Source organism: Brassica oleracea, chromosome C2, assembly GCF_000695525.1.
Source record: "Brassica oleracea var. oleracea cultivar TO1000 chromosome C2, BOL, whole genome shotgun sequence".
NCBI classification, from domain to species: Eukaryota; Viridiplantae; Streptophyta; class Magnoliopsida; order Brassicales; family Brassicaceae; genus Brassica; species Brassica oleracea.
In genome coordinates this window covers 47833753-47849494 of record NC_027749.1, presented here as the reverse complement: position 1 = coordinate 47849494, position 15742 = coordinate 47833753, and the positions used below count along the sequence as shown (strand labels likewise).

General features: G+C 39.1%; 1 protein-coding gene across 1 annotated transcript; it reads right to left on the bottom strand.

Moving 5' to 3' along the window:
• Nucleotides 1-646: 646 nt before the first annotated feature.
• On the bottom strand, nt 647-3098 carry LOC106324652 (probable WRKY transcription factor 48). The gene is made up of 3 exons (XM_013762607.1): nt 2373-3098; nt 2136-2279; nt 647-1413 (listed from the first exon to the last, which is right to left on the bottom strand). Exons 1-3 carry the CDS (start codon nt 2921-2923, stop codon nt 933-935), a joined length of 1176 nt encoding a protein of 391 aa, XP_013618061.1. The 5' UTR covers nt 2924-3098; the 3' UTR covers nt 647-932.
• Nucleotides 3099-15742: the final 12644 nt, after the last annotated feature.

The following is a 15742-nucleotide window of genomic DNA, read 5'->3' as shown; positions in this document are numbered from 1 at the left end:
TCCATATAAATGCCCATATCTAAAAACAATGGTGGGTCAAGTACGCATATGACAAACTGCGTGCTTATTTATTAATCCTAAAAGTCTTTTTGAATGTTATATGTGATGATTGACGACTACCATAAAAGTCGCAGCGAAGAAAACTCTAAAAGAGACTTTGAGTGTAAAGCCAAAAGATTAATTATTTAAGCTATTATTATTTGTCACCATTTTTGAAAAAATTATTTGTTAAAGACCCATTTTGAAATTATAGATGTTAGTTTTGAATAAATGGTGCGTGTGCATGGGTGTGAATAAGTATGAAGGGATAGTATCGCAGTTATGAAACTTGAAAATTAACATATATACATTCAATTAATTACTAGTTTTATATATAATCTAGCCAATCACAATCTAGTACACCAGGTCATATAATAACTGTATGTCCACTAATTAATTTTACGTCTTGGAACTAAACTGAAGTTAATATTGAATGAATGTATATATGTTATGCATTTAACTACAAGAATGCATGATTATGAATGAATTTAGTAAGGTTTGAATAAATTGTAAAATGAGAGCCGGCCTAGTTGATAGCAGCATTGCAAATTAAATGATATAAAAAGTCTACATATAATTTAACAAAACTTCAAATGCATGCGCGGTATGCATACTATCATACTCCTGGAAGAAAACACTTTATTAATGCTCAAACAAAAATGAAGTTACATCTATATCACATATGCTACAAACCTCTGTTCCTACTTCCTAGTTAGCATCGGTTATTTGTTTAATCGTGATTCCGAAAAAAAACCCGATGCTAAATATTGATGAAAAAAAACATTAGAAACCCAGCTAGCAATATCGGCTTAATTATCTAAACCGGTCAAAAACTCCTCACAAATCAACCGGTTCCGGCCAGAAAAAAAAAGTACCCCGGGGAAAATAGTTGTTCATTTATTGTCCTCTTCATTGGTTCGAGTGTTAATAGTATCCGATCTGATCTGCGAAGGAAGAATATCTTGAAGTAATCCATGATCTCTAATGGCAGAAGTAGTTGACGTCGAAGCTTGTGACATATCACAACCAAATCCATGGAATGATGATGACCCTGGATTTACGAAACTGCCATCAGAGGAGGAGCTTCTATTGATCATGCTTAGAGAGTTGTTGTACATGATGTTGTAAGGTTGATGATGCTGAGATAGCAAGTAGCGTGGCTGAGGGATAGAGAATGACGATGATGATGACGCGGTGGTTGCACCATGGTCGAGGATTGGTGACGTAAGCATTCCGATGTGTCCACGTGGCGTCATGGGGAAAGGATGAGTATGTTGACCTTCATAAGTTGTCATGACGATGGAAGGATCATCGGAGGATCTCTCCACTCTCTTCTTCACTCCACAACCCACTGTGGTGCAGCGGTAATAGCTTCTGCACAATAAAATAACTTATATTAAATGATAATAAATTTACAAACCAAAAGTAGTCAATATTTTCTTATGTACTTTAAAATTTTGGAAAAAGGAATAAGGAAGATATGAAGGACAGAAGATCTCGAGATCTGAGATGAAGTTTTGGAACAAGTTGAGATATCTTCCGACACAAGCAACATAAATCAAGGGAAGAAACAAAACACAGAAACCTCATGGAATGGAACAAAATAAAACATATTCTTGGAAACGAAAATTCAAACATTTTGGACCCCACAAACACGCGTATTAGGTACATATAGTCTTCTATATTATATCATAGTGAACATCAGTGTTTTTAAAACCGGTTATATAACGATGGTTGAACCGGATATATTACGTATATAATATGAGTTAGAGTCATGTGAAATGCATATAGACTCGGCATAATACACTGAATATAGGGTACTCTACACGCACATACCCATATACATACACAGAATAGTGTGTTATGTATATGATAGGTTGAATGAACATGTATGTAACACAACATCTCGCAAATGTAATATGGAACCAAAAAATAGCATGTAGATGGTGTAGATGATCATCCTTATGAATAAGAAAAAATGGATCTAAGGAAGTATATGTAAACACAGATGCATGCAAAATGACCATGATCTACATGGATCTAGCTAGGGCTGTAATATATATGTATTCACTTATATACAGAGTAATAGATTTTACCTGGGATAAGGACTGTTTTTGACAGCTTTCTGGCCGTATTTTCTCCACCTATAACCATCGTCAAGATTATCAATATCACTCTTCGTCAGAAACGCAAACCTAGCCTCTCTTCCCTTCTTTTGTTGCTTCTTCTTCGCCTTCAACCTTCAAAACAAGATAGTTCACACAAATATTAATAAAATCCAAACATATATAAATCAATCAGTCTATAAAATGGAAGGTTAATTATTTACTTACTGTGGCTTAGTACCCTTTGGCCCATGTTGATCTCCATCTTCTTGGTCTTTAACTGTAACCTCTTTATTTATATTATCATTAGCAGCTTCGTTAGATGAAGAGGAAAATGAGGTTGAGTTTGGAGATGTCGGTGTTGTGCTCACAACTTCTGAGGACTCATCCTTTGTTGTTACAGGTTGAGACAAGGGTAAATCCGTAAAAATGTGGTTGGTGTTGTTTTGGAGAGGAAAGGCATTGATTGAAAAAGAAGATGAGTTAGAGGAGGAAGCAAACTGATGTTGGTCTTGTCGGAGCAAGTCAAGGAAAGAGTAGGGGTTATTAGAGGAGTGATCTTCGAAATAAGAATAAGCAAAAGGTGAAGATATTGGAATATCGAAGATGCTAGAGAGATTCATGTTGTTTCCAGCTAGCTCCATCTGATGATGATCTGATGTTGTAATAAGATTCATCATGTGTGTTGATGATGATGCTGTTGTCTCTGTGTTCTTGGTACTGTTGGGCTCCTCTTTTTGTTGTTCTTGATGATGATCCTCTTTAATCTTCTTCCCCATGTAATAGAAAAGATCGAATATATAAGAGATATACTTTATAGAAATATCATCATCATTGTCAATCTTCTGAGACTTTATGAGGAAGAGAAAGGAGAACTTTTCTTTAGCTTTCTTGGTTGATTTGATGAAATGTTTTTGTATTTTGTAATAGTTTGATGTGATTTGAGATGAGAAGATAAAAGAGAGGTGTGAATATAACTTTTGTGGAGTTTGGGTTTATCTGGAAAACAGCTTGGATTTAGGATGTTTTCCATTTGTTTTTTTTTTTTAATTATTATAAATGTCCTTTTCATTTACGCGGGCAAGAATATTAAATAAAGGCAATTTTAATAAAAAAGGAGAAAAACACTGGTCACCGGTAAACGCCGGTCGTGGGAGGCTTACGGTTGTGAATGTTATCGGGACGGTGCCGTCCTCTGCCGAGCATTTAATTTTCGTCCCTTCATTCTGTTGTTTTTTATGCTTTATTCCCACGTTGTGTCGTGTCGTGTCTCCTAACGGCATGGTTATACGATCTGGTCTCTTATTTTACTAACTAGACTTTTTCTTGTCCAAACTCTATTCAGATATTACATTTCACTTTTTTTACTATAAGTGTGAAAAAATTAACTCTTTGCAAATAATTGGTGTGTCATAAGCTGAATAAGCTGTCGTTTGATTAGTTGTTAAAGACGAGGCATGAGATTTTGGGGGATTTAGGCAATTTTTGTAAAGATTTCACTTGAAAAAAAATTTTAAAATTTTTTTGGGCCTTTTTAAAAATTTTGGGGGTTTATGTTTATGTAGTTTTTTTTCAAAAAGAATTGAAGACCCTAAGCAAATGTTTCATCTGGCTTTACTCATGACCGGTCCTGGTCAAATATTCATGATGTAATTCTAAAATGCGGTAAAAATTAGATAAACGTTACATGAAACTCTCTCTGTTTCAAAAAGATACATATTCTAGAAGAAAAAAATATTTTAAATGATATATTTTTTGTATTTCGAGTGCACTTTTTATCAACTAATAATGACTAGTCATAAACTTCAAGAAATTAATTGCATTTTTTTGAATTTTATTGGTTTAAAGGAGTAGGACATAGATAATCACAGAAAATTATGCATTTAATATTGAAATTAATATGTTTTATTAATCTGTGTGAAAAACTAAAATATGTATCATTTTGAAACGGAAGGAATATAATACATGAATAATATTAATGGAAATCTTTCATAAAAACTTTGACGAATTATTTCACTTCCTAGATAACTACTATGAAATATGAATATTCACTAAAATCTAACTCAGATCAGAGTACTAACTTACTTTTTCAGATAAAGCATACGTTTTTTGGATTGTAGAAACTCTAAAACCTAAACTTTTAATTAATTTACAGTCATCTCATTTACCAAAAGAAAAACTTACATTCATTTTTATGTGAATCCGAGTAGACGTCTATTACATTCGTACATGAAAAGACGTATGTCTTGGCTATGCCGGACATGCTTTCCTTCGAATTCCTCGCGGCAAGACTCATTCACTAATGTTTATTCAAACGTAAACAAATAGATACAAGGAGTGGCGCGTGGAATAAAATACGTAGACGCAGGAAATGAAAAGATGTGGGCAATGTTTTTAAACCCAACCGGGACATTAAACCGGACGATTTACCGGATTGCTGGATCACTGGGTCGACCACGGATAAACAGCAAGTTAATAAATGAATTAAGTTTATTATATAATAATATATCAGCATGAAAATAAAAATATAGAAACTAAAGTTTTAGAAAACTTTAGAAAACTTAATTTTATTTAATAATTTCTAAATTTTTTTAAAAACATAAAATAATAGTTTGGATATGTATATATTTTATGTTTAAGAACATTTAGAAAATACTTAAATTTAGTTTTTATATTTTTATTTTCATTTGACATACAAAATATCAAAAAATAGTTTAGACTATTTAAAATTTTCTCGAACAAGGTAAGAGTTATGACATCTAAAAAAATCAAGACACAAAATTTATAAATATTTAAATGTCTAATGTGAATAATAAATTAAACTTCAAATACAAAATAAACCAAAAGTAAAAGATCATTGTAATAAATTTTCAATAACAGAAATAAACTAACACCAAATCAAATCAACTAATTTTGGTTCTCTCTACTATCGTTCACTTCATTTTCTTCAGGTGACATTGTGAAATCTTCATCATAATCAAAAATATAAAACTGAAAAAGGAAAACTTAATTTTTTTGTTGTCAGCACCTAATTTTTTAATTGAAAGTTTAGAAAACATTTAGAAAATACTTAACTTTAGTTTTTATATTTTTATTTTCATTTGACATACAAAATATCAAAAAATAGTTTAGACTATTTAAAATTTTCTCGAACAAGGTAAGAGTTATGACATCTAAAAAAATCAAGACACAAAATTTATAAATATTTAAATGTCTAATGTGAATAATAAATTAAACTTCAAATACAAAATAAACCAAAAGTAAAAGATCATTGTAATAAATTTTCAATAACAGAAATAAACTAACACCAAATCAAATCAACTAATTTTGGTTCTCTCTACTATCGTTCACTTCATTTTCTTCAGGTGACATTGTGAAATCTTCATCATAATCAAAAATATAAAACTGAAAAAGGAAAACTTAATTTTTTTGTTGTCAGCACCTAATTTTTTAATTGAAAGTTTAGAATATATAACATAATCTAAAAACATAATTAAAAAACTAAAACAAGAAGTAAAAGTTATTTATTGATTCAAGCGGTGGTTCAACCGCTATCGGATTCCGGGTTTTTGGGGTTTCTAAATATTGGGTTTTTCACAAAACTTAAACTGGATTTTTTCTGGATCACCGGATTTTCCGGTTCAACCGCGGATCCGGGTCGGGTTTCGGGGGTCTTGTCGCATGTCACAAAACTCAAACTTTAAACGGCAACTGGTCTTTTCCATTATAAAAGATTTTTTTCACTTGACGGGAATAGAAAATATGTGCTCTTTATGGCATAAAATTTTGCCTAATTTTAATTTGACTTGAACGTCTTGTCACCGATTCTTTTCATACGGTATTATATTTGCAAATGTTAGTTCTTTTTGTTAATTTTCCGTTAACTAACCAATAAATATTAAAGATTCATTCAAACACCAACTCCGTTTAAAGTAAGCACTACGTTTATAATTTTTTCTTTTATTTGAGTTGCATTTACCAATGCGAGCGACCATAATCAGCGATCTAACTTCAACTGCCTACATTTTTCTATTCAAAATGAATATTCCTATGATAAATAAATTTAAATAAGCTAGCGGGAAACGGGGATCAAGATATAATAACAATTCTAAATTAAGAACATCTCCAATCTCATTTTATTTTTCATTTTAAAAATAAAATTTAGAGTAAAAATATTTTAATGATATTCTATTTTCATTTTATACTAGATAAAAATAGTCTTACTTTATAAATAAAATAATTCATTTGTTTTTTGTTCATCATTTATTTTCACTCTAAAATAAAATACTATTGAAATATAACTTAATTTTATTATAAAGTGGTTTTATTTTTAAAAAATATATAAATTGATGGTCTAAATAAACCGGAAACAATGTGAGAAGTGAGTCTGCCATGTCCCCGATCCTAGATAGGATCGTCCGGACGGACCATGGTGCGAGGAGACGCACCAGTCAAGTCGTAAGAACTTGAGACAAGCGTACTATGGTCTAAAATGAAGGCTAAGGGCATAAGGAAGCTGAGACTTAACTAGGATATGAGGGAAACAAGTAATAAGGAACTGGGTGAGTGAACCGGAAGCTGTATGAGGTCCAGATCAAGCTCAGCCAGCTAGGTGCAACTGGAAATAGTTCACCATGACTTAATCAGCTCACAGGAGCTGGAATACTAGCTCAATCAGCTGGGACCAGTTGGTGGTCAGCTCATCTCGGCTAGGAGGAGTGTTCCGGTCCGAACCAGTGTGGTCGGGTCCGAGCGGTTACGGACCGAATCGGTGGTCCATGTGTGACGGTTGGATCAGGAGTATTGGGGATCGAACCAGGGAGTGAGAAGGCTCAGGTTTCGTTTGAAAAGGAAGGAACAAGAAGAATAACCGCCAGTTACTGGCTGGCGGTATGGGAAAAACTGCTCCTTTTGGTACTTTTTTGGTAACTGCTCGTCCAGGCAGTTATGGGAAAGGTTATGATCGATTTCTTCTTCATTTTTTTCCTGTCTCTGTCAAAAATTTCAGAAGAGAAAAGACAGGAAACTCAGACAAAACTTCCAGAGAGAAAAGAGAGACAAACCGACAGTTGGGCGATCTGATCTGTGGTGGTTCTTGGTTGTTTCCGGTGGAGTTTGTCTGTGAGATCAAGAGGATGGACACTAGGCAGAAAGACAAGGAGAAGGAGATAGAGAAGGAGAAGGAGATTGAAAAGGAGAAGGAGACATCCCCTGGAGATCGTAACCCTAAGGTGAGAGGTGTGGCCGAGAACCACCGGACATAGTCGGCGGATGAACCGTCTGTGCGTATGGTTCCGTCTGGTTCGTTTGGATACACCTAACTCTGACCTTATACTCTGTCTTTCATCTATTTCTTGTTGTGGTATTGGATATTGATGTTTCAGACATGGAAGCACATATCTTAGGCCTTGGCCAGATCAAAGAACCAATGAAAGTCCATGGCTTTGGTCGGACTGACCATGATCAGGATCCATATGTTCTGGGTCGAATATTTGGATTCTGATTATGGGAACCTCTTAGTTATGAATTATCATGAGTTTTCATCAATTTTAATCATTTTTTAGGAATTAATTTGATGATGTTTACTTTGGGCCGGTTTGACTGATTTTGGCCGAGATCTATAGGATCGAGACCGGTTCTGCAAATTCTGATTATGGCATTCTCTTAGTTGGGAATTATCATGAATTTTCATGAATTTTAATTAATTTTTAGAGTACTTTTGAAATTGGTCATGTTTTGACCTGATGAGTAATTTTGATGATAGATGTGATCCCAGCCATGATGTGTGATAGATTCTTGTTTAGTAATCTGATCAGGTGTTTGTGTTTGTGCTGTGTTGGTCTCAGATACAGACTTGGACCGTGGTAAAGGAAAAGCACAGTGAGGACTCTGGCTATGGGAAGATGTGTGGTGAATGGGTCATACCTAGCAGTGGTGTTATTAATCCAGGATCGGGTCTTACAAGTTGGTATTAGAGCATGCTTGATTCTAGGATTTGTTTGGGTTATTGGTTCACCACACATCGGCTGTTGAGACTCACGGTAGGTTGTTTCTTTACTGGATATGATTGCTTGAAATGTTTAATCTTAGGATTGATTTGAGGTTTGTGTGTTACGTTATGAACTAACCCTTGTGTGTTTTGAACCCTAAGGTTACTAAGAAGACTAAATCTCGGAGAGGAAAGGATGCAGCTGGAGCATCCGGAACCGTGGAACAGGATGGTGTTGTTCAAACCGCAATGTTACCAGCTGGAACCATTCCAACCACAGTGTTACCGACTCAGGAGGGGCTGGGTAACAATGAGACCGGACTTCCAGTGGATCCGATCCTTCCTACTGAGACTCGTGTGAATGCTGAGGATGGTCAGCAAGGGCAAGTCAAAAAGGATGATGCTGCGTCATCTGATGTAGAGGATGGGAATAACCTGGGCATTGGTGCAGACAATGCTGGGGTTGATGGTGTGGGGGAGGTAGCTGAGCCATCTATGAGGGACATACTGGAGGGTATGAAACTCATGGGAGCTCAACTGGTGACCTTGACTCAGGCGTTCACCCCGTTGGTGAATCCGCCTGTGGGACAGGTTACTCCTCCGGTTCGTGTGGCTGCTCAAGTAACTGGTGTCCGTCCGAAGTAGGCAGCTGAGGTGGTGGAAATCGACCCACCAGCTAGGCATGTCCAACGTATGGATTACCTGAAGGTTCTGGAGCACATCTCCAAGTTGGGGACTAAACACTTTGCTGGAAATGTTGATCCCATGGAGGCAGATGAGTGGAGGAGTTGGTTGGTTCGCAACTTCCGCTCAACTCGTTGCCCTGAGGATTACCAGAAGGATATTGCAGTGCACTTCTTGGAAGGTGATGCACACAACTGGTGGTTGGCTCTTGATAAGCGTACCAATGGCACCATTGAACGCTTTGCTGATTTTGAGGTGGAGTTCAACCAGAAGTACTTTCCAGCAGAGGCATGGGATCGCTTGGAGTCTAAGTTCTTGGAATTGGTCCAGGGATGCAGGATGGTCCATGAGTATGAGGAAGAGTTTAACCAGCTCATGCGTTATGTGGGCAAAAAACTGGAGGACGAGACAGTACAGGTCCGTAGGTTCATCAGAGGCCTTAGGGCCGAGCTCCGGACCTATTGCTCAGTCCGCACTTTCCACACTGTTTATGAGTTGGTTGAGAGGATGGCTATGCTGGAGACCAACCTCGCAGAGGAGGTTAAGCAGAATGTGAAGAGTGTGGTTGTATCCACGGCTCAGGGTAGTGACAAGAAGAGAAAGAGGGACTCGGCTAACGAGGGTAAAACCTCAAGTGGTAGGTCTGAGTGCTCTAAGTGTGGTCGATATCATGGTGGTGAGTGCTGGAAAGCCATGGGAGCATGTACTCGTTGTGGTAAGATGGATCACTCTGCTAGGGACTGTCCTAGTCCGTCAAGTGAATCCAAGACTTGTCATCACTGCGGCCAGAAGGGAGACTACCGTAGGGACTGCCCTTAAGATGCAGAGTGGTCAAAGTAAGGGGCGTGCAGAGGCAAGCAAGCCGGTCCAGAGTCGGGGCCAGACCTCAGCATCGCGTGTGTACGAGCTGTCCAAAGATAAGGATGAGGCTCAGCCTTACAAGGCGATCACTGGTAATATTCTAGACTTATACTTTTCAATTTCTATAGAATTGCATGGTATGGAACCTAGGATGGATAGATACTTGGGTTGGATCTTGTGTAGGGACCTTAAGTATTGGTGGTGTGGAAACACATGTACTTTTCGATACTGGAGCTACACACAGTTTTGTGAGTCCAGATATGATCGAAAAGGGTATGTTACGGTATGGAACCTGGAATAGTCCTGACAGAGTGGTTGCGGCCGGAGGACATATTATGAACCCATTAAGTCTGTTTAAGGACATTCCAGTGATGATCTTGGACAGGCCGATGCCTGTAGATCTGATTGTTGTCCCCCTAAAGAATCATGAGGTGATCTTAGGTATGGACTGGCTTGGAAAGTATCGGGCAACTCTTGATTGTCACCAGGGAAGAGTGCAATTTGAGAATGAGTTTGGACCACCGATCAAGTTCAAAGGGATAAAGCTGACCTCTTGTTGTTTGGTGGTTTCAGCAATTCAGGTGGAAAGGATGCTTGGAAATGGTAGTGAGGCCTTCTTGGCTACCATTTACACCGATAAGGTCATAGGGGGTGGTGACCCGGATGGGATACCGTTGGTCCGGGAGTTCCAGGATGTGTTTGGGGCACTACAGGGCAATCCCCCTGATAGGGCTGACCCATTCGTAATAGAACTGGAGCCAGGAACGGCCCCATTGTCCAAAAGTCCATATAGAATGGCTCCGGCTGAGATGGCTGAGCTGAAGAAGCAACTTGAGGAGTTGCTTGATAAGGGTTTCATACGCTCTAGTGTATCACCTTGGGGAGCACCAGTCCTATTCGTGAAAAAGAAGGATGGTAGCATCAGGTTGTACATTGATTATCGTGGGTTGAATAGGGTGACTGTGAAGAACAAGTACCCATTACCCAGGATTGATGAGTTGTTGGATCAACTCCGTGGAGCAAAGTGGTTCTCCAAGATTGACTTGGCCTCTGGATATCATCAGATTCTAGTTGCGCAAGGTGATATAAGAAAGACCGTGTTCCGAACCAGTTACGACCACTATGAGTTTGTGGTCATGCCATTCGGACTGACCAATGCACCAGCTGCATTTATGAAGATGATGAATGGTATCTTCCAGAAGTACTTGGATGAATTTGTGATTATCTTTATAGATGATATACTCGTGTACTCTAAGACCAAGGAAGACCATGAGAGGCATCTGGCAGTGCTGGGACGCTCGAGGGAGCAGAAACTCTTTGCTAAGTTGAGAAAGTGTAGCTTCTGGCAGAATAGAATTGGTTTTCTTGGACACACGGTGTCTGATCAAGGAGTGTCGGTGGATCAAGAAAAGATCAAGTGTATACGAGAATGGTCTCAGCCAAAGAATGCTACAGAAGTACGAAGCTTCTTGGGATTGACCGGCTACTACCGGAAATATGTCAAGGGGTTCTCGAGCATATCTCAGCCCATGACTAAGTTGACAGGCAAGGACGTGAAGCTCGCATGGTATGAGGAGTGTGAGAGGAGTTTCTCAGCACTCAAGGACATATTGACTAGTGCACCAGTCCTGGTATTGCCGGAGTCGGATCAACCCTATGTGGTGTATACTAATGCATCAATCACTGGACTTGGATGTGTCCTGACATAGCATGGGAAGGTAATAGCCTATGCATCTCGACAGTTGAGGAAGCATGAGGGGAATTATCCGACCCATGATCTGGAAATGGCAGCTGTGGTGTTTGCCTTGAAGATATGGAGATCATATCTGTATGGAGCCAAAGTGCAATTACTTAAGACCATAAAAGTCTAAAGTATATATTCACTCAGCCTGAGTTAAACTTAAGGCAGAGGAGATGGATGAAGTTTGTTGCAGATTATGATCTAGACATAGCTTATCATCCAGGAAAGGCTAACCTAGTGGCAGATGCCTTGAGCCGCAGGAGAGCGGAGGTATCAGCCGAGAGGGAGGCTGGGGAACTGGAAGAGATGGTCCGGTCACTGCATCTCAACACATTGGTTGGACAGGATGAACCTTTGGGATTGGAGGCAGTGGATCAGGCTGATCTACTTACCAGAATTCGCCAGGCTCAAAGTCTGGATGAAAACCTTAAAAAGGTTGCTTCCAATGACAAGACTGAGTACCAAACGGTGAATAATGGTACCATCTTGGTCAATGGAAGGATTAGTGTTCCTAACAACCAGGAACTAAAGGAAAAGATTATGAGGCATGCTCATAAGTCTAAGTTCTCGATTCTTTCGGGATTGAACCAGATGTATAGGGATCTGAAGAGGTATTACCATTGGGTGAGAATAAAATCTGATGTTGCTGAGTGGGTGGCTAAGTGTCTTACTTGTGAAAGCAGAGCATCAGGTTCCCAGTGGTCTACTTCATAACTTACCTATACCGGAGTGGAAGTGGGATCACATCACAATGAACTTTGTGATTGGGTTTCCTACAACCAGGAACCGGAAGGACGCGGTATGAGTTGTGGTTGATCGTTTGACCAAGTCTGGTCATTTCCTACCCATTCGTAAATGGGATGGTGTTGATCAGATTGTGCGGATATACATGGATGAGATAGTGCGGTTGCATGGTGTTCCAGCAAGCATTGTCTCGGATAGAGATCCAATGTTTACATCTTACTTCTGGCAGGCTTTCCAGAAAGCCTTGGGAACCAGAGTAAACATGAGTACATCTTATCATCCTCAGACGGATGGGCAGTCCGAGAGGACGATTCAGACCTTGGAGGATATGCTAAGGGCATGTGTTTTAGACTGGGAGAGTCTTGGGAGAAACACTTACCTTTGGTAGAATTTGCTTACAACAATAGCTTCCATACCAGCATTGGCATGTCGCCATATGAGGCTTTGTATGGTAGGCCGTGTAGGACACCTATATGATGGACCCAAGTGGGGGAGCGTAGTATGTTGGGTCCTGAGATTGTGGAGGAAACCACTGAGAAGATCAGAATGGTCAAGGAAAAGATGAAGGAGGCACATGATTGCCATAAGAGCTATGCTGACAAGCGTGGGAAACATCTTGAGTTTGAGGTCGATGACTTTGTGTATCTCAAGATGATCACCTTCAAGGGTAGGACCAGAGTTTCTGGACGAAAGAAACTGGATCCTAGATACTTAGGTCCGTTCAGGATCATAGAGAGGGTGGGTGCAGTGGCATACAAGTTGAACTTGCCATTGGCAATGGATGCATATCATAATGTATTCCATGTATCCCAACTCCGGAAGTGCTTGACGGATCAAGACATTGTTTTGCCCGAGATTCCTGCTGATCTGGGTAAGAACCTAACCTTAGAAACATGGCCGGTTCGTATCGTAGATCGGTATGAGAAGGCAATGAGAAAGAAGACGGTTCCCATGATAAAAGTGGTGTGGGATTACAATGGTAAAGACCTCATCACTTAGGAAACGGAAGCAAGGATGAAAGCTGAGTATCCTGAGTGGTACAGACAATTCCTTCCTGAGGAAACACTTAACTCGGATTCGAGGACGAATCCCATGTTAGTGGGGGAGACTTGTCATGTCCCCGATCCTATATAGGATCGTCCAGACGGACCATGGTGCGAGGAGACGCACCAGTTAGGTCGTAAGACCTTGAGACAAGCGTACTATGGTCCAAAATGAAGGTTAAGGGCATCAGGAAGCTGAGACTTAACCAAAATATGAGGGAAACAAGTAATAAGGAACTGGATGAGCTAACCGGAAGCTGGATGACGTCCGGATCAAGCTCAGCCAGCTAGGTGTAGCTGGAAACTAGTTCACCATGACTTAATCAGCTCACAGGAGCTGGATTACTAGCTCACTCAGCTGGGAAGAGTTGGTAGTCAGCTCATCTCAGCTGGGAGGAGTGTTCCGGTCCGAACCAGTGTGGTCGGGTCCGAGCGGTTACGGACCGAGCCGATGGTCCATGTGTGACGGTTGGATCAGGAGTATTGGGGATCGAACCAGGGAGTGAGAAGGCTCAGGTTTTGTTTGAAAAGGAAGGAACAAGAAGAATAAACGCCATGGCAGTTACTAGGCAGTGGTTATGGGAAAAACTGCCCCTTTTGGTACCTTTTTGGTAACTGCTCATCCAGGCAGTTATGGGGGAGGTTATGATTGATTTCTTCTTCATTTTTTCCTTGTCTCTGTCGAAAATATCAGAAGAGAAAAGACAGGAAACTCAGACAAAACTTCGAGAGAGAAAAGAGTGACAAACCGACAGTTGGGCGATCCGATCTGTGGTGGTTCCTGGTTGTTTCCGATGAAGTTTGTCTGTGAGATCAAGATGATGGATACTAGGCAGAAAGACAAAGAGAAGGAGATTGATAAGGAGAAGGAGACAGCCCCTGGAGATCGTAACCCTAAGGTGTAAGGTGTGGCCGAGAACCACCGGACATAGCCGGCGGATGAACCGTCTGTGCGTATGGTTCGGTCTGGTTCGTTTGGTTACACCTAACTCTGATCTTATACTCTGTCTTTAATCTATTTCTTGTTGTGGTATTGGATGTTGATGTTTCAGACATGGAAGCACAGATCTTAGGCCTTGGCCGGATCAAAGAACCGATGAAAGTCTATGGCTTTGGCCGGACTGACCATGATCAGGATCCATATGTTCTGGATCGAATCTTTTGATTCTGATTATGGGAACCTCTTAGTTATGAATTATCATGAGTTTTCATCAATTTTTAGGAATTGATTTGATGATGTTCACTTTGGGTCGGTTTGACTGATTTTGGCCGAGATCTATAGGATCGAGACCGGTTATGCAAATTCTGATTATGGCATTCTCTTAGTTGGGAATTATCATGAATTGTCATGAATTTTAATTAATTTTTGGAGTACTTTTGAAATTGGTCATGTTTTGACATGATGAGTAATTTTGATGATAGATGTGATTCCAGCCATGATGTGTGATAGATTCTTGTTTAGTAATCTGATCAGGTGTTTGTGTTTGTGCTGTGTTGGTCTCAGGTACAGACTTGGACCGTGGTAAAGGAAAAGCACCGTAAGGACTCCGGCTATGGGAAGATGTGTGGTGAATGGGTCATACCTAGCATTGGTGTTATCTTAGTAGTCTATTGTGAAATCTGTGAACTTATGCTAGCATAATGTGCAACTTGTCTATGTTGAACGAATGAATGATGTTTGATTATGCTTATCTATTTATGAAATATCTATTTGCCTTATTGATTCTGGTTGGATTTAAGTGTGTAACAATGAACCTCAAATCATTGATAAATACTTAGAAAATATTGTATTTGAATCGGAGTTAATGGAATCAAACTGGTTAGGATTGTTTGGTGAGACTGCGGTCTGGTTGGATCGATGAACCCCAGATCAGGTCTTGCAGAGCCCACACTTTCACGCATACAGAGAATAGTATCAGACGAGGAAAAATGCTCCGAGGTAAAGAGGGGATAAAACCAACAGGAAAAAACAAAATTAATACTACTATAAATTACTGACTGAATACATTGACAAAAAGTAAAAGCAAGAAGAAAATTTCAAATTTCAAATAAAAAAATAAGGAGTAAACGCGTAAGAAAGAAGTTTCTAATAGGATGACTCGAAGCATACCGCAGCAGAGAGTTTGCTTTTTATCCGACAAGTCATCGGTCATCTAATCCTCTTAACTATTTGTTGCTCCACGCCTCCACCATCGTTTCCATTTTTATTTGTTAAAGCCATTTATAGCTTTTATTTGTTAATTCTATTCATAACAAAATAAACTCGGTATAATATTTTTCGAACCATTTGTATCATTTTGTACACACCAAACAAACTCACACATGCTTCAATAGCAAAGTCGTAATTCATTAAAAGGATTCAAATAGTAATAGTTTAACATATGGTACTAAAGCATGTTACCGATAGAATAAATGCAGTGAAACAAATTCAACGAAAATATGTTGTTATTTTCTTACACTATTTTTTATACATATTCCACAAATATATTTTAGCGGATATAAAGGAAAGTTGTTACCACTTACCGGACAACCTAAA

Coding starts and splice junctions, on each gene's coding strand:
- LOC106324652 (XM_013762607.1), bottom strand. CDS start 2,923: ATGGGGAAGAAGATTAAAGAGGATCATCATCAAGAACAACAAAAAGAG. Junction 2,280..2,372: donor CCAAAGGGTACTAAGCCACA/GTAAGTAAATAA, acceptor CTTGTTTTGAAG/GTTGAAGGCGAAGAAGAAGC. Junction 1,414..2,135: donor AAAAACAGTCCTTATCCCAG/GTAAAATCTATT, acceptor TTTATTGTGCAG/AAGCTATTACCGCTGCACCA.